The 19,944-nt window shown below is 41.0% G+C and overlaps 1 protein-coding gene across 1 annotated transcript; it reads left to right on the top strand.

Moving 5' to 3' along the window:
- The first annotated feature begins 19,244 nt into the window (after positions 1-19,244).
- LOC147435744 (uncharacterized) lies at positions 19,245-19,649 on the top strand. The gene has a single exon (XM_086487776.1). The coding sequence runs from the start codon at positions 19,245-19,247 to the stop codon at positions 19,647-19,649; it is 405 nt and encodes a 134-aa protein (XP_086343902.1).
- Positions 19,650-19,944: the final 295 nt, after the last annotated feature.

Below are 19,944 nucleotides of genomic sequence, written 5' to 3'. Positions count from 1 at the left end.
GGTTCTCAAAGCATTGTAACTTGGGTAGCCATGGCTTTCTCTTATCCGGAGTTTCATGGAAGAAGTGATGAAGATGTGGAAGACTTTTTGGAAAAGATGGAGGTTGCATGCATTAGCAACCAGATTCATGACCCTGCGCAGATGTTACATCTTCTCCAAATTTGTTTGAAGAGTGATGCACGAGTTTGGTCCAAAGCATTTGAAGAGGAGTTGCGTGTAGCTGATCCACCTATAAGATTGAGTTGGGACAATCTAAGGCGTGGATTGGAAGTGGAGTTTGTGAAGATAGAAGATCCTGACAAAGTGTGGCAAGAAGTACAAGGTTTGGTACAGAAGGAGGGTCAGCCAGTAGATGCGTACATACGTAAGTTTTCATTGGCATGGGAGCGAATGTGCAAGGCCTTAGACCCCCGCCTGACATGATGAAGAAGGACAGGTTCTTGGCTGGCCTTTGGGAGAATATACGTTGGAGAGTGGAGCTAAAGAAGCCTAGGACATATGAAGATGCATTGGAGGTATCAAGGAACAAAGAGTGAAAGTTGAGAAAATGAGCCAGTTAGGGGTGGAGTCTTTGCCCATGAGGTCTGAATTTCAGCCTATGGACTCTTTACAAGGTCTCATGCCAGGGGTTCATCACGAACCAGTGGTTCCTGTTACTACTTAGGTTATGCCAACAGTGGTCACTACATCGGTGCAAGATGATGGGCTAAGGCAAGACATGAAGCAAGTGGTAGATTTGATGAAGAATCTCAGCCTAAACATGCTAGGTCAAGTGGGAAATAATCGAGGTCGAGGGAGGTTTGCAAATCAGCCAGGAGGTGAAGAAAGGCCTAGGAATGGTGTTGGACAAAGTAATGGTAGGTTCTGGAGGCAGACGCCTACATGTTATAATTGTGGAGAGTTGGGTCACATCAGCCTGCAATGTGATAAGCCACCAAGGATGGGGGAGACATGTATCCATTGCCAAGACAGGTGCTAACTAGGTCAAATGATTATGGCATCGAAATTAAGGGAGATATATTTGCACATGCTAGCTAGTTTTCTTGATTTGTTTATTACTTCATATGAAGAGATCAAAGGGTTCAAGGGCCAAGAGATGCATATAGAGCTGAAAGAAGGTGCTAAGCCAGTGCGGCAAAGGCTAAGAAGGATGGGTCAAGAGCAAATGGAAGCCTTGTGAGAAGAGGTGGACAAGTTATTGAAGGTAGGGTTCATAGTCCCTGTGGAGACCACATAATGGGTGAGTCCAGTAGTAGTCAGTCCAAAGAAGGATGGGAAGAGGAGGATTTGTGTAGATTTTAAACCCTTAAATGCAGCCACTAAGAAGAACCCATATCCTCTTCCATTCATTGATCAGATCTTGGATTCAGTGGCAGGTTATGAGAGGTACAGTGTGTGTGATGGTTTTTCAGGCTATTTTCAATTGAAGATTGCTCTTAAAGACCGCACAAAGACAACTTTGATTACGCCATGGGGCTGCTATTTCTACACGGTATTGCCATTTGGGTTGTGAAATGGACCATCTTTCTATCAAGAGAGAGCAAATTGGGTATTGGAACCTTTCATTGGTAGTTGTGTTAAAGCTTTTATGGATGACTTCTGTGTATACAGCAGTAGGGTTGAACACCATGAGAAGTTGCAGATGGTATTGGCTCGATATGATGAATGTGGAGGACAACTTAATCCAAAGAAATGTCATCTAGCACAGCCAAGGGTGAAACTATTGGGCCATATGGTGTCAGAAAATGGCATTGAGGCTGATCCAGACAAGGTGAAGTCTATTATTCTTCTCCCATCACCTACGAGTACTAAGCAATTGGCAACCTTTATACACAAAGTGAAGTACATGGCACGGTTTATTCCATTGTCTTCGCAGCTTCTTTATCCATTACATCAAGTGGCAAAGCATGATCCATTGCAATGGGATGACAAGTGTGAAGAAGTGTTTCAAGAGGTGAAAGAGGTGTTAGGGGGGTTGTCAGCTATGCAGGCTCTTGATTGGGAGAAGGTGTTTTATGTAAATCCATCAGTAGGGGATGATGCCATTGGAGCCATGCTATTGCAAAAGGGGAAGGGCAGCCATTATATGACGCCAGTGAATTGTGCAAGACGAGTGAAGTTGGTAGCGGAGAGAAAGTTCTCGGAAGTAGAGCTAGTGATGGCTAGTGTAATATTTGCTTGTCGACGATTTCGTCATTACTTGCTACCACGACCTTTTGTTTTCTTGACGAGTTATGCATTTTTGCCACAGTTAATTAATGGCACTAACATGTCAAATGTGGTGAAGAAATGGGTAATTGAGATGCAAGAGTTTGAGTTCTCTTTTCTAGTGGAAGACAGTACAAGGGCTACCCTAGCTGATTTGTTGACCTACAAGGAGAATCCCCTTATTGTTAAGGAAGAGGTGGTGAGAAAGGTAGTTGAAGAAGTGCCACAGATCAAAAATGCACATGTTTTGTTCTTTGATGGCTCATACAGAAAGAGCCATGATGCAGCTTCAGGGGGTATAGCACTTTATGATCTAGAGGGGAAGCTAGTATGCAAGAGAGGGTTCAAATTGGATGCTCATAGTAACAATGAGGCTGAATATGCTACTCTGGAAGCTGGATTACACATTTGTTTGAAGCATGGGGTTCGAAGGTTGAGCATAAAAGGTGATGCCTTGTTAGTGGTGAAGCAAGTGCTGGGTGTGTGGAAGAGCAAGAACACCTCATTGAAGGAAATGTGCTTCATAATTAAAGGCCTGTTAGAAAAGATTGAGGCGTGGAGCATTAGACACATTGAACGTGCTCTAAATGGAGAGGCACATGAAGTAGCTCAAAGCATGATTGGGGAGCTATTTGTGTTGAGGACCACTTTACCTCTTTATCATGGCCAGGAAAGTTTGGCTCAAGAAGAGGAGTTTTTGCTAACAGGAATCATTCCAAAGGAGATTCAGAAGTCTAAGAAGTATGGATTTGTGCGTAGAGCATACAGGTACAAATTGATTGGTGATTTCTTATACATGAAAGGGGCTGATCTCGTGTTGTGACGTGTACCTTGGCGGGAGGAGCTTTACAGAGTGTTGGAAGAGAATCATGAAGGCGCATGTGGTGGCCATTTTGCTCTAAAGATCACCTTGCATAAGATTTCTCAAGAGGGGTATGTATGGCCTAGTTTGCACAAGGATGTTCACCATTGGTGTAGGTCTTGCAATAGGTGTCAAGCATTTGGGAAGAGAGTGTTGAATCCAGAGCTACGAAAAACCATTATGGCGTTTGATGTGTTTGAAAAGTGGGGAATTGATGCAATAGGCCCGTTACCTATCACAAGCAGGGGCAAAAGCTATATTTTGACGGCAGTGGACTATCTTTCTAGATGGGCAGAGGCTATAGCAATAAAACAGATCACTGCAAAGGATGTGGCAAAATTTGTGTATGATGAAATATGTTGCAAGTTTCGGGTGCCACTGGAGCTACTTTCAGATAAGGGGCCTGGCTTTAGAGCTAAACTGCTAGATTTTTTATGTGCAAAGATGAAGATTAGGCACCAGCATACCACTCCTTATTACCCACAGTGTAATGGCTTAAATGAAAGATTCAATGGTGAGTTGGTACAGATTCTTTCGAAAGTGACAGAGCACCAAGGAAAGAATTGGGATTTGAAATTGCCTAGTGCATTATGGGCTTACCGTACTTCGGTGAAGACAGGTACAGGGTTTACTCCATTTCATTTGGTGTATGGAAAAGAAGCACTATTGCGTGTGGAAGTAGAGTTGCCTGCGGTCAAGATGTTAAAGAAGTTGCTTCGGTCGCCTAGTGATGCATTCGAAGAGAGGCTCTTACAGCTACAAGAGGTTCAGCTGGATAGGATGAGTGCATTGGAACATTATGGGCAGATGCAAGATAGGGCTTTGGCAAAGATAAATGAAAAGGTCAAAAGTAAGGGTATCAAGAAGCATGACTTGGTTTTGCGCTACAACAATAAGCTGGACAACACCTTCCAAAAGAAGTTTCAAATTAAGTGGGAAGGCCCGTTCAAGGTAGTGGAGTGTTTCCCGAATGGTACATATCAGTTGGCTAACCTGGATGGGTTTCTACATAAGTCAAGGGTAAATGGATTGCGTCTTAAATTTTATCATGCCAGGTTGATGATGGTCGAGCAAGATGAGCTGTATGTGGATCAAGGAGTGTTGGTGAAGGATGAGGAGACTTGTGACGCTGCGAGTCTCATATCGCTTTTTGCTGCTGCTGATCATGAATGATCTAGCAGGCTAGGGGATGGGCAAATTATGTCAGGAGTTTTTTTGAGCAAGGGATTGCGCATATGTACATACACATGCATGGTGCATCGAATAAAGGATTACCCAATTTCCATAGCCAAGTGGTTACGTGGGGCCCACGTGTGTACAGGTAGGACAGGGTGTACATAGTGCAACGATTTTCACTATTATCAGTACAATTGTGTTTTTTCTACAATAAGGAGGAGTTGGTAGCGCGTAAAACTTCTCGAGGAAGCTATCCGCGGGCCGACGACATGAGGTAAGCAGGTGCGTCAGATGGCATCGAGTGGCGTCAGGAGGTCGAACGGGGTCAATACTTGCACGCGGAGAAGTACGGACACGACGTGGGTGTTTTCTTGTGAGGCTTATGCAGAAAGGTCATTATGAGGACCACTTTTTGGGGCCACTTCACGTGGTTGCGGGATGCATTATTTGGAAAAACTGAGTGCCAGGTGTGCGGATGATGCAAAAAAGGTGACAACTATGCACTGTGAGGTCAGTTTTTGGCCTGTTCGGGGTTCGTTTGAGGTCATCTAAAAGGCCAAGGGTGCCCAACTAATAAAGCTAAGTGTGGGAACTGAAAAAACTGAGAGAAGACCAGAAAAAACGTGGAGAAGAGAGGAGGAATAGCCGTAGGTGTGTTTTTGCTCATTTTGGAGTTTGTTTTGGCCGTAAACTGCTCATCTATGGTCGGATTTGAGCACTTTGACATTGTAGACTGGGGTTTTGGGCCGTTCCGGACACGATGGCGCTGTCCATTTTGCCAAATTCCTCACTCTTTTTCTGCTGTTTTTCTATGTAAGTTTCTCCTATGAGCGAAGTTTCCGGTCTAGTTTGTGATTGTATCTGGCTTATTTTACCCATATTGTGTGAGCTATTTGCCCCATTGGTGTTGGCCCAAGCTCTATTGTATCTAAACATCAAAAATTATCCTCTTTTGAGCTGATTTTTTTGGGTGTGTGTGTGTGTGTCTCTGTGTGGAGTGGGCAAGTGGATAGTCTCTCTCTTCTCACTCCATCGGTGTGTGTCCTGTCTCGGCCAGGTGTGTTGTGTAAGCCGAGTGGTGCCCCCTAGTGTGTGTGTGTGTATCTTCCCAAGAGTGTGTGTTGGGTCGTTATAGAGGCGTTGTGTGTGTTTCCACCGCGCTCACATCGTCAGATGGCATCTAGTGGCGTCAGGAGGCCGAATGGGGTCAATACTTGCACGTGGATGAGTACGGACACAACGTGGATGTTTTCTTGTGATAATTATGCAGAAAGGTCATCATGAGGACCATATTTTGGGGCCACTTCACGTGGTGGCGGGATGCATTATTGGAAAAATTTGAGTGCCAAGTGTGTGCATGGATGTAGCAGGGTGACAACTATGCACTGCGAGGTCAGTTTTTGGCATGTTCGGGGTCCGTTTGAGGTCATCTAAAAAGCCAAGGGTGCCCAACTAATAAAGCTAAGTGTGGGAACTGAAAAAATAGAGAGAAGACCAGAAAAAACGTGGAGAGAAGAGGAGGAACAGCCGTAGGTGTGTTTTTGCTCATTTTGGAGCCTGTTTTGGCCGTAAACTGCTCATCCGAGGTCGGATTTGAGCACTTTGACATTGTAGACTAGGGTTTTGGGCCATTCTAAACGCGATGGCGCTGTCCGTTTTGCCAAATTCCTCACTCTTTTTTTTGCTGTGTAAGTTTCTCCTGTGAGCGAAGCTTCTGCTCCAATTTGTGATTGTATCTGGTATATTTTACCCATTTTGTGTGAGCTATTTGCCCATTGGTGTTGGCCCAAGCTCATTTGTATCTAAACATCAGAAGTTCTCCTCTTTTGAGCTGATTTTTTTGGGGGTGTGTGTGTGTGTGTGTGTGTGTGTGTGTGTGTCTGTGTGGAGTGGGCAAGTGGATAGTCTCTCTCCTCTCACTCCATAGGTGTGTTTCCTGTCTCGGCCAGGTGTGTTGTGTAAGCCAAGTGGTGCCCCATAGTGTGTGTGTGTGTGTGTGTGTGTGTGTGTGTGTGTGTGTGTGTGTGTGTGTGTGTGTGTGTGTGTATCTTCCCAAGAGTGTGTTTCGGGTCGTTATAGAGGCGATGTGTGTGTTTTCATCCCGCTCACAACGTAACCTGACATTAAAGACGTCACTTTTCTGCGTCAAGAGATAAACCCACACCTTTCTAGTAGAGTCATCTATGAATGTTAGGAAGTATAACGCTCCCCCTAGACACTTGACTGGTATAGGTTCACACAAGTCGCTATGAACGAGATCTAGAGGACTCCCTAACTCCTTGTCCAAAGGCATTGATGTCAACCTAGTCTGTTTACCATAGATGCAATGTTCAATTTAGAGTAATCTAACACAAGGATATAATTAGAATGCTGCAAGACTTTCATTCCCTTTTGACTCATATGTCCTAGCCGGCTATGCCACAACTCTATAGAGGGCAGCTTGGCTACACAAATAGAATTCTCTTTCACAGAAGAGACATAAAGTAAGTACAATGAACCAGACTTTTGGCCTTTAAGCATGACCAGATTTTCCTTCTTGATGATCCAAGAATCATGAACAAATATGGTAGTGTAACCCTGAAATCATTCAGCTGTCCAGCTGACATCAAACTCTTTGTCAATTTGGGTACATGTCTAACATTGTGCAGCATAAACTTAGTGCCATTACGCATAGACAACTTGATGCTTCCCACACCGCATATATCAAGCTCATAAGAATTTCCTAGCTTCACCGTACCATGTGTGGCAGTGTATGTAGAAAACCACTCCTTGTGAGGAGTTACATGAAAGCTAGCACGTGAGTCCACAATCCAATTCTACACATAACACTCATCATGAGCTAACAATGCATTAGGACTCAATCCGATGTGAAAATCAACACATCATTTGGGACTTCAAAAACTTTTTCAATGGCCGGAGAGTCAGCCACATTAAGCTTTCTTCATTTTTCATGCTGCTTTAAGTTTTGTCAGACTTTGCTTTCTCTTTGCCTTTATCATGCTGCATTGTGCGGCAATCTTTCCTCAAGTGTCCCTTTTTATGACAGTAGTAACACTCTACGTTTCACATGTCTTTGTTGCGATTCTTGCTACGACCTTGAATGCGATTTTGTGAACGACCGCGGCTACGACCACGCTCCCTTTACTTTTCACAATTGCCACTAGCCACATATGCATCACCATGCCCACTTGCATCAAGAGATTGATGTCAAATCTCCTTAGTAGCAATGCAACAGTAACACCACTAAAAACTAGCTTGCCATTGGGTGCAAAATTTCTTATGGTTGTGTTGAGATCTTGTGGGAGCAAGCCCTTGCACACATAAGTGTGTAAGGCTCAAAATTTATTTTAAAAAAATGATTTTAACTGCTCATTGATGAAAACGTGCAGTGTGTGTGTGTGTGGCCTTGCTTCTTGCTTGCTATTGATGGGCTTGTCCCTTGCAACTCAATGCTCAAGCCTTCTCATGGTGGTTGCCTCTGTCTGTTGTCCTGCACGGTGCTGCTCGATTCTCTCTCTCCCTCCCAAGCTTGCCTCTCGGTGCTCTTGCTCAATTTTGAAGCTCAATTCGATGTTGCCTCGAGTCTAGAGGCTATGCACAGAGCCTTGCCTTTCCTTGCTCTCAATTTCTCTCAAAGCCTATTTTTCTTGGCCTGCACTCAATTCCAACTTGTGTCCTTGATGAGTTGATTTGAAGCTTTCCTTGCTCGATATCACCTCCTTCTCATTATGACCTTCAGTTGCTCGGCACCGAGCTGTTGCCCACTTGCTTTGCTGACTTGACTTCCCCCTGTTCACAGTCAGCCCGCTTGTTACTGCTAAGATTCCCTACTTTGCAGAGGTTTGATTATCCCCCAAGTGCCCTCGATCTCTTGAAGCTCTGATTCCCTCTTTTCTCCATGCCTTGCTAGTTGACTAGTTCTCGATTCCAAGCAACTGTACTCAGCCCGTGACCTGCTGCAAAAGTTCTCTCAAGAAATTCCAAAAGCTTTGATTGGGATTGTTGCCTGCGCGGTTATCTGGGGCTTGGGTACCCTAAGCTTTGATACCACTTTTGATGGATTGGCTATGGAGTGCAAGAGAGTAAAGTTGTTTGGTGGATACAGACACATACATGCGTATGCACACCAAACCTTGTAAACACTCTATTGTTTTCAAGAAAGCCATGTAAGGATGAGTTGTAATCATGATGTAATTAGACAATACCCTTTTTACTCCTCTGAGTCTACACCCTTGTAAGAGGCCGGATGCTCGTGACAAAGCCCCCTTAACTTTTAAAAGTCAAAACCCTTAGTTTTGAGAGACTTTTATCATTAGTTGAGGAGGATCAAAAACATGCACTGTGGAGACCTCTTGCTGCTTCAACTTGTAATCTTCTTTTCTCCTAAGCTCATAATCAGAATTCATTTTTGAATAGCACATTGTATTCCTTGTCTCTTGCTCTACAATCTAAGTGTAATCATTTCCAATTTTGATGTGGTTCGCGACGCATTGTTTGTGAGCTAAATGCATTGATTTGGAGGTTAAAATGGTTGTTTTTTGATGTTTTGACCATGGATAAGTGTTTCTATGCTTAAGGAAGACCGTTCCAAGTACTTCTATTTCAGTTTTTTGCACATTTTTTGTGATGGATCGTGATTTATGTACCTTCCTAGATGGTGATATAACTTGGTAGGATTGAGCCCTTAAGTGTTGTGATACCTCTCCTTAAGTTTCGTGGTGTTCCGGATTCATTTGGATGCCAAAAAGGCGTGATGGCCTAGAGTGGTGAGATTGGACGCATACTGATTGTCTAACTAGGAAGTGGTTGATTTGCTTGTGTCGTAGAAAGAGTAGCCCTTGAGTTCACTTTGGTGAGATTGACACTCTCATTAAGTCTCCGTGCCCCATCTCGAGTTGCTTCCTTGCATATTGACATTATGTTAGTACAAAAGAGCTATGCTGCAGACATCCGTCGCGGCGACCCGCTAACATTGGCGTCATTGCCAAGGAAATCGATCCTTAGGTGGTGAGTGACTCAGTGTACAAAAACAAAACCAAAAAAATCTCCCTTCAAGCTTTTGATACCCGTTCCACTTACCCATAGACAGCGAAGCAGCTAAACGTAGGTTTAGTGCTTGATAGAGACTGGAGTCCATGACTAGCCAGTGCTATTCCTTAAGAGCAAAGAAAGCTGTGAGTGAAGTACAAGATAGTATTTTGTTCTTTGATTTTTCACATGCTTGGAAAGGGCTGTTCCACCACACACTTTGTTGTTATTTTCGTACTGTTAAGTTCAGTTATGTTTGCAGATTCATTTCAGTTTATAAGAGTAGGTTAGGAAACAAATTACACCATCATTTGGGGCCAAAAGAATCGAGGGAAAAACTGTCAAAAACCTTATTTTGGTGTTGAATACCATACCTCTGAAAAGTTGAAGAAGTGATGGTCAGAGCTTCAAAACTGGACCAAACCCAGCAAAACTTTCAAGAAGGGGATAAAAACATTGGCTGAAAAAGACTGTGCTAAAAACTTTCAAACTGCCTGTTCAACATGGATCGCGATCCATGTACCTTTTGGGCAAAATGTGCTGAAACTATTTCCTTTGCTTAGAACAGGTTCTCAGGCATCACCTTGAGTTTGGTCAGAAATAGAGTGCTAAAAGATCAAAAAAATCAAAAGATTGGGATAAGCAGAGCAAAACCTTGAAAAAAGGGGAAAACAATAAAACACTGAAATTTTACTTGTCCAAATTCAAAAAAGGATGAGAATTGGGATCAACTAGAAGCAGGGAGTCAATAGAACCAAATTTCATGAACAGATACTACCAAACATAGATCGCGATCCATGTGCCTTTTTGACATTTGACAGTGAGACTTTATCAGTGTACTCCTGATTACTAAGTGAACAACTTTTCCAGCCATAGACAAAAAGTGAAAAAAGTTGGTCAAAATACCAGAAAAGGAGTTGTTTGCAAAAAAACCGCAAAATAGACACAAAATCTTGCTTCTCACTTGGAAAAACTTGATCAAATCCAAAAAAACTTGGGGAATAGCATCATCATACCTTGTGTGATCAACTCACAAAGTGTCAGTCCAAAATCTTGCCAAACATGGATGGCGATCCATGTACCTTTTTGGAATTTTGAGCTGATAAAAGGCAAGCAGGGAAGTGGTAACAATTGAAACACTTTCTCCCAAAGGACCCTTATCAGAAAATTTCAAAAAGAGGGCAAAAGGGGATAAAAAACAGATCAAGGGAAAAAACACTGAAACAAACCCTAAAACTGACTTTTGTCTGTCCTAAAAAGCTTTAAAGCATCCAAAAACCATATAGCCAGCATCACTAGGCCAAGGACTAGGTGTGGGACAATTTTGACACAAAGGAACATGGATCACGATCCATGTTTCCCTGACACAAATTGATACCCAACTGGTACCATAGCTAGAGGGCATCACAGAGAGTCTAGTGGTCCTTCTAGAGTTGAATTTGGGTGCAAGAAACCATCACAACAACTCAAAACTGACAGAAGCTCAGGCAAAGTAACAAAATCAACTTAGCCTCCAATCTAGAGGTTCATTTCCAAAAAAATTGGTACCATAAGACCTCTCGATCATGTTAAATCTGATGATGGCAACAAAAGTCCAATTGGCTTTTCAAAATGGATCGCGATCCATGTACCTCTGAGTCAGAACAGAGACAGAAACTTACCATACAAAGAGCTAGTCCATAGCAACTTGGCGCATCTTTCAAAATTGGACCCAAATTGTTGAGGTTGTGTAGGGAATTGTGTGCTAAGTTTTGTAGAATAAAATCAAGAACTAACAAGAACGGCTGTAAGCTCACAACTATCAAGCAAATTCTTGACAGGTTGCAGGTATTGGAAGATACTACCCAGCAAGCAAGATCAAACGGGAGATTCAAACTATTTAATGAGGTAACTCGGTTTGGGTTTTGTATTACCAAGTCTTCATGAATTTGCGGTCAGGAAGATTGTACCAGAATAGGAACCCCAGCTTCTTTGATCAAGGGAGTAATCACTCGACAAAAGAAAGTGTGAACCAGAGACCACTGCTGCCTTTGGAACCCATTTTAGACGAGAGTTTCTCTGACACTTTGTCTGAGAGATCATACAGCCTCATGACTGAAGATTCTAACAAGTCAAACCCTAAGGGAACAGCTTCGATGGGTGCAGGTCCTTCTCAGCCTGCATCTGATGTAAAATTGTTGTATTTGAAGTTTCAATTCGAAAATGTGCTTAAGGCCAAAATCTATAAGGATGGAATGGACCGTTAATGTGTCAAGTTGGAAAATAATCTGAGCGAGTTCAGAGACCTTGTAGATGTTGATTATAACAGGGATAGATATTTTGATCAAGAGGGAGTAATGTACCTGGTGGTTCATAACCCTTCTATTGTGGATAAATGGGGAATGACCGGCACCGAGGACAAGGTAGATAGTGAACTGGCCGATGCACCACCCAAAATGGAGAAACAAAACGCGGTACTCACACGCACCAATGAGATAGAGCACCTTAACACAGACAACACATATGTGGGGCTTTATAAGTTCAATAATGGAGAACAAACACTCTATTACAGATGCGATGAGCCCTGCATCAAAGAATTGACAAACCAAAAAAACTTGTATGTTTACATGTACATAGAGGGCAAAAGTATTCAGGTGGTCATAATGGACAAGTATGGCCGAAATTACTCTCCAGTGGATCGAAAGGAGTTAGAGAGATATACATATTTTGGAGGACCACTCCACCAATATTATGTTAATCTAGAAGAGGTAAAAACCACGACTACGCACACCAGACCTGAGACTGTAACCATGAGCCCCTTGAGAACCAGGGTAGGGGATTCTTATGGACATAAACGAGTCCCAAAAACAGGACCTTTAGGATCGACAGCGTCTAGGGCTTCCATGAACACACATAGAGGCAGTACTGTTCCTAACATCACTTACACCACTAGAATCCCTCCGACTATTACATGAGATCGACTTGATGAATGTATAGCGGATAGGATACCACTGCTAGTACCAAGAGGGGATTATGAACCTAGAGAAGCCACACCAGGCAGGCCAAGAGTTGTTAGAATGTTTGCAGAGACCAGACGTATGTGACCATCTCAGGTGGAAAAATGTGCACCCAAAAAGTATAATGGATCCGGAGATCCATATGCCCATGTTTCAATCTTCAAACAAGTGTTGGGAGCGGAACAGGTAACTGATTTCCACACTCAATATGAACGATTTGGGTTGACATTAGAAGGTACTTCCTTGACTTGGTTCCAACCATTAAATAGCTTGGAATTCCCAAGTATTGAGAAACTTCTCCGAGAATTCACTGAGGAATTCTCAAAAAGAGGGATCAAGCATAACACTGTCTCCTAGATCTATGCATTAATGTCGTAGGACACACAATTGTCCATAGGTCTTCACACACATAGAAACAAAGAAACAAAACATGCACACACCCACAAAGACACATGGAAAGACAGAGAGATGAAAATGAACTCAATTGTAGGGTATATATACGCAAACATAATACACACACAAGAACAAAGAGAGAGAGAGAGAGAGAGAGAGAGAGAGAGAGAGAGAGAGATGACGAGGGGTTGAACTCAAGAGGGTTATAGCATTTTACTACTTTCATTAGCACGCGCACACACCCGAGAAGAAGAGAGTTTTAATGTCATAGGAAACTATCCCAACAGACCTTAAAGATTTAGCCGACTTACACATATACATGCAAACATACTACACGCACAAACAAGAGAGAGAGAGAGAGAGAGAGAGAGAGAGAGAGAGAGAGAGAGAGAGAGAGAGAGAGAGAGAGAGAGAGAGAGAGAGAGAGAGAGAGAGAGAGAGAGAGAGAGATGACAAGGGGTTGAACTCGAGAGGGTTATACCATTTTACTATTTTCATTAGCGCGCACACACACCTTAAAGATTTAGCCGACGAGGAGTTAAACAAAAGACCTATTATGCAAGAGGGGAATGGCATAACCAAACTACCACACTTGGGAGAGAGAAAGGTTACACCATTTTTATCTTTTTATTAGGGCACACACACTCACCCACACACACACACCCAAGAAGAAGGGAGTTTTTACGATGTAGGAAACTATCCCAAGAGACCCTAAAGATCTAGCACATGAGGAGTTGAACCCAAGACATGTTATTCTAGTGGGAAATGGCATGATCAATCTACCACACTTGGGAGTCCACAAAGGTTATAACCATGTATGGCCACTATGAAAAAAAACCCATAAAGGTTATACTTTTTTTCTCTTTTCATTAGCGCGCGCACACACACACACTTGAGAAGCAGAGAGTTTCAATGTTGTAGGACACAAAATTGTCCATAAGGCTTCAGACACATAGAAATAAAACATACACACACGCACAAAGACACATAGACAAACAGAGAGATAAAAATGAACTCAATTGGAGGATGCTTACACACATACATGCACGTATACTACACACACACACAAACAAAAAGAAAGAGAGAGAGAGAGAGAGAGAGAGAGAGAGAGAGAGAGAGAGAGAAGAAAAGAAAAAGTCCAAAGAGAGATGTTTTGGTTAATGAAATGAAATCAAATCAAATATAGTTATGTTATGAAATGGAATGAATTTAAAAGACCAAAATGATTGTGAATGTTTTGAGTTAAATTAGGTTAATGTTTTGAGGTAAATTAGGTTGAGATTAATGAAATGAAATGATTTGTTAGATTAATGCTAGGTAAATTCAAGATAGAGAGAAATAAATGAAATGGACCTATGCGACTAAAGTCCTACAAAAATGACCAAAATGACAGAATGAAATGAAATAAAAAGGCCAAAGTCACCTATGAAATGAAATGATTTGTTAAATTAATGCTAGGCCAAAATGATCGATGAGACCAATTTGTTACAAAATTGTGAATGCTTTGACCTGAACTTAGGTAAATTAGGTAAAAGGCCAAAATAACCTATGAGAGAAAACTGTTACAAAGAATGTGAAGATAGAGAGAAAGAAAAGAAATGAAATGAAATGTTCTACTAATCTTTACAATTAGGTCAAAAGGCCAAAATAACCTATGAGACCAAACTGTTACAAAAAATGTGAAGATAGAGAGAGAGAGAGAGAGAGAGAGAGAGAGAGAGAGAGAGAGAGAGAGAGAGAGAGAGAGAGAGAGAACGAAGTTGAATGAAATGAGATGTTATATTGACGTCTTCAAAAGGCTAAAATCAACTATGAGTCCAAACTATTACAAAACTGTGAATTTGATACCATGTTTGGGTGCTAAAAGACTAAAAAATACTACTACTACTACTACTAGAATCCATCCTCATTTGCATTCTAGATATTGAGAGAGTATGACATGAAATGTTCTGCTAATGTTCCAAAAGGCCAAAATGATCTATGAGACCAATTTGTTAAAAAATTGTGAATGTTTTGACCTAAATCTAGGTAAATTAGGTTATATTAACGTCTTCAAAAGGCCAAAATCAACTATGAGTCCAAATTGTTACAAAACTGTGAATTTGATACCATGTGTGGGTGCTAAAAGACTAGAACAAAAATACTACTACTACTAGAATCCATCCTCATTTGCACTCTAGATATTGAGAGAGTATGGCTCAAATCCTTTGTTGTACTCTCTGTTATGTAGCCCCATAGCTACATAGCCGTTTGGATCTCCATAGCTCCTGTGCTTGATCGAGAAAGAAATAAAATGAAAAATATTGTTATATTAATGTCTTCAAAAAGGCCAAAATGACCTATGGGACCAGAGGGTTACAATGTGTTGAACCTGATACAAAGTCAGAGTAACAAAATGAAATGACAAAATCCTAAACTGATAGGCGTGAACTAAGCTGAGAGCGCGTGCGAGAGAGAGAGAGGGGGGGGGGGGGGGGGGGAATACACACAAACACACATAGAGAGACAAAGAGTTGAAAATGAACTGAGTGTGAAGGGTACTTACACATAGACACGTATGCATGCTACACAACCACACACAAACAAAGAGAGAGGGAGAGAGAGGGAGGGAGAGGCATAGCAAGAGTTAAATGTGAGTAACAATTCCATCCAAAGATGTAGATTTTAATGTCATAGAGAGGGTTTCCAAAGATCTCGGGCTTGATGTAAATGCCTAGAGCAATTCCAATAGACCTTAGAGATTCTTCTGTAGTCTTGAAAATCAAGGCATGATACTCAAAAGGCAATCCTAAGAGAGCCTTCATATTGAACCAAGATGGTACTTTTTCTTCACCCTAATAAGGAAGAGTTTTTTAGGGTTCTGTCTATGGAAGTATTAAAGGATCTATCTAATGATAGGCCCTCCAAATCTACCTATGCTATTCCAATGATAGTTAACATAACCAGTTTGTCACTCTCATACGAATAGTTTCAAAAGATCCCAAGGATATTATAAGTGCCCTGTTGTAAGAAATTGAAGAGGGAAGTTGGACAATCAACATCTTCTTCTTAACAATAAGATAAAACACCTGATTGTTCTATCATCATTCCGAGTTTGATAATTGTGGGAGGAGATGATGTCCCAAAGAGGCAAGGACTGATCTATTTTCCATATGATGCGAACTGAGGGCTTCTCTCCTAATGCATTTACATATGCATTACAGTTCAAAATAATCCATAGTTTGATCACCAAAAGGTGACCACATGGATAGAAGATCACATGAAACTATTATAGATTTCAAAAAGGGTTGGATAGAGAGAATAACACGTGTGATTGAAAGATACAGTACTGCTTTCGAACTTTTATCTACTGAACAAAAGTGATTCATGAGCATTTTGGTTTGTTTTCCACTTCTCATGCAATCCTTTGTTGTTTTTTACATCTAGATAGAGATGATGTATTTTTTTAATTCTAAAATAGCAAGCACTTAAGAATTCAATATTCTACGAGGGTTAATTTTTAATTTACAATCATTCAAACCTTCTCTTTGGTTGTCACATTTCTCTTTGCAACCACTGTAGTTTTTTGTGTACAGTAAAATGGAGATTAGTTATGTCATTCCATTGGCTATTGCAACCAACGGCTTGATATCTTCTGGGATAGTTGTAAGTGCATCAGCGAGTGAAGAGGAGATAATGTCATCTCTTCCTACTATTCGCAATGTGCGTGCAACAAAGAGAGAAGCTAGAAATGTCGGGAGAAATAGTGCACCTGCTAATGAACGGGAGATACTTTCATCTCTTCGTATTCGAAATGTGTGTGCGGCAAAGAGAGTAGCTCAAAATGTTGAGTGGAATTCGAAGAAGCAAATTATTGAAACCTTGCTAGAGATCAAAGCCTTTTGCAATAGGATGGAGACAATGCAAGCCAATGTCTCGGATGTGGTTGAAACTTTAAGCTCTGCATTGGAGATTGAAAGTGGGATACTATGGAAATTGCGAGAAGAGACAAAAGCATCAAACTGCAGAGATTAGAGAGTGAGGCATACATGTGAGAGAAACTTTCCAAAGTTGAGGATTCTCAAAAGATGATATTGGCATCTATTGAGAATCTTCGAAAAGAGGCTTCACGGAGTCAACGTGAATCAAAAGGACGAATGCAAGACAATAATCTACGACAAATCATGCCAGGATTGAGAAGTATCGTCAACAAGCTAGGTGCTTTGACAAAGGTTCAAGGTTCAAGACTTTTGGATATCCGAGCTACCTCAAATAAATTAAGTGCTTTGGCTAGATTAGTTCGACCAAAGCAGCGTCAAGTTTCTCAACGACCTATTCCTACTAATCCTACTAATGGTAGAAATAGAAATATGTAATGTTTTGCTCTTCATCAAACTGTTCTTTTAATTGAGTCAAGCCGTTGCGTCAAATGTATTTATTCCTACTTATGGTAGAAATAAGTAATTTTATGTTGTATCTTCATCAAACTATACTTTTTAATTGAGTCACCATCAATGTGTCAAATGTATTTAGGTTAGAGGATATACTTAGATGTCCAGTTTATATTGATTTTTATTATGCATAAGAATGTTCTTTTAGTGACAGATCCAAATTATATCAGGTATATTGTATTTATATGAGATCTATTTGCACCTGATTTCATAGATGGTATCTGGACCACGTATATTATCACGTGGTCATGCACGATGTAGTGATGATTCGCGAAAGGCGAGGCACCAAATAGCACGAGAGAGAACAAGGCATTCACTACAAAGTACTATTGGAACTTTATTGGAGTGCAATGAAAGGCAAAGCATGCATGATGTACATGAAGGAAACTCTGAAGTCATGAATGTTACGACAACAATGAACGTAGTAGAGGGAAACTATTCTAAAGTAGAAAAGCATTGTTTGTCCATCCGCTTTGAATATCCAACGTCTCTCCTTTTATATCACAAGTCTATGGCACCAGTTCTATCCAAAAAGTGTGTGTTGCACAATTTAGGAAGCTTAGATTATGTTTGCTCCAAATGTGGAGCAAAGGCCTAGAAGGGCGAAGGAAAGACTATCCAAACATTTGTGGGTAAATATTGCTGCTCTGATGGAAAAGTACAATTACATCCTTTGAATGAGCCACCAAATGAATTGAAAGATTTGATGAGCTCAACCACAACAAAAAGTAGACAAATCTTACAAAACATTCGAGGATATAATAATGCATTGGCATTTGTGTCTCTTGGTGCCCATATCAATGCATTGGCATTGGCATTCGAGGATATAATAATGCATTGGCATTTGTGTCTCTTGGTGCCCATATCGATGAGACTATTAATTATGGTGGGAGAGGTGTATACACTTTTAAGGTTCATGGCTCTGTCTATCATAGCATTGGTTCTTTAGCGCCAGCCGAAGGACAAAATGAAGTCCCACACTTTGCACAATTATATTTTTTTGATACCGAACATGAGTTGAGCAACAGATTGCATCATGTTTCAAATTTAGATCGTAGTATTCTAGAGTGTTTACAAGTGATGATGCATAGAGTAAATCCTTATGCAAATGCTCTACGATCTGCTGCTTCTTTGTCTGGAGGTGCTATTGTACCCAATATGAGGATGGTTATTGCGGAGCATCGTTCTGATGGTTGGCAATATCTTGCTCCAAGGGGTTCTAAAGTTGCTGCAATTATGCCAGGACAAGGGGATGATAGAAATATTGGCTATCGCGACATTGTACAGAATTTTCAACATGGGGGTTTGAAAAGAATCTCCAGTATGCATCGAGCTTACATGTCCTTATTGTATGTTTTATTATTTCCAAGTGGAGAGGATGGGTGGCATCTTTATTTACAGACTATCGATGGAAAAAAATTGAGTCAAAAGCAATATTATGTCTTTCACTTACAAATAAGAGATGATACTGTGGAGTGTCTTCTTCGAGGAGGTAGGGTATTACAACAGTATGTCGTGGATGCTTATAGTACTCTAGAGGAGTCACGGATTTTGTGGATGCGAAATAACCAAAAAACACTTCGTGGTGAAGTGTACCAAGGATTGGTTGACATGGTTGAGGCTAGAGATGGCTTAGAGAGGGCTGAAGATCAAAATGTTGGCCGTAGAATTGTTTTGCCTTCGTCTTTTGTTGGAGGTCCAAGATATATGTGCCAACTATTTCAAGATGCAATGGCAATTGTTCGTAGTAGGGGAACACCAGATCTCTTCATCACATTCACATATAATCCATGATGGAAGGAAATAGATGATGCATTACTACCTGGACAAAGTGTTGTTGATCGTCTTGATCTGACTGTACGAGTGTTTTATCAAAAGTTCCAAGATATGATGCATTTACTTATCAAGCAAGCCGTATTTGGGGAGGTGATTGGACATGTTTCAGTGATTGAGTTTCAGAAGAGAGGTCTTCCTCATGCACATATATTGTTGATACTTGCATCCGAATATAAAACCATAGATACATTACACTATGACAAGTTGGTTTGTGCAGAGCACCCTGACAAGAATGTGTTTCCATAATTATTTGATGTAGTGAGTCGTTGTAATGTTCATGGGCCATGTGGTCCTTTGAATCCACGTTCTCCGTGTATGGTTGATGGTAAGTGTAGATTCAAGTTTCCACGAACATTTTCTACGTCTACAAATGTAAACGAAAGTGGATATCCTGCGTATATGAGAAGAGATGATGGAAGGTTTGTTACGTCTAAAAATTACAATTTAGATAATCGTTGGGTTGTTCCTTACAACCCTCTCTTATCACTAAGATACCAAGCCCATATTAATGTGGAGATTTGCCCAACTGTCACTGCCATGAAATATCTTTATAAGTATGTCTACAAGGGACATGATCGAGCCACTGTTGTCCGTCAAGATGGTGAAGGAGGTACTGATGAGATCAAGAGTTATCTCAATGCACGTTATGTTTCTGTATCTGAGGCTATGTTGAGAATATTTGGCTTCGACATGCATAGTGAAAGGCCAGCTATTCAATGATTGCAAGTACACCTTCCATTGAAGAATATGGTTACATTTCAAGATGGTGATGATGTATCACATTTGCTAGATAATGAGCAAAATAGAAAAACTACCTTGACAGAATGGTTTGTTGCAAATCAAAATTATTCTGAAGCAAATAGCTTCACATATACCGACTTTCCAAATGGTTAGGTATGGAATAAAAGTCGAAAGGCATGGTCTCCACGACAACAGGGTGTTTCTATTGGAAGAATGTATAATATTGTCCCTACTGCTGGTGAGGTTTTTTACCTACGAATGCTTCTCAATATTT

Source organism: Adiantum capillus-veneris, chromosome 18, assembly GCF_014529385.1.
Source record: "Adiantum capillus-veneris isolate H3 chromosome 18, ASM1452938v2, whole genome shotgun sequence".
Taxonomy (NCBI): Eukaryota; Viridiplantae; Streptophyta; class Polypodiopsida; order Polypodiales; family Pteridaceae; genus Adiantum; species Adiantum capillus-veneris.
The sequence above is the reverse complement of the archived record's forward strand: the minus strand, read 5'-3'. Positions and strand labels throughout refer to the sequence as shown.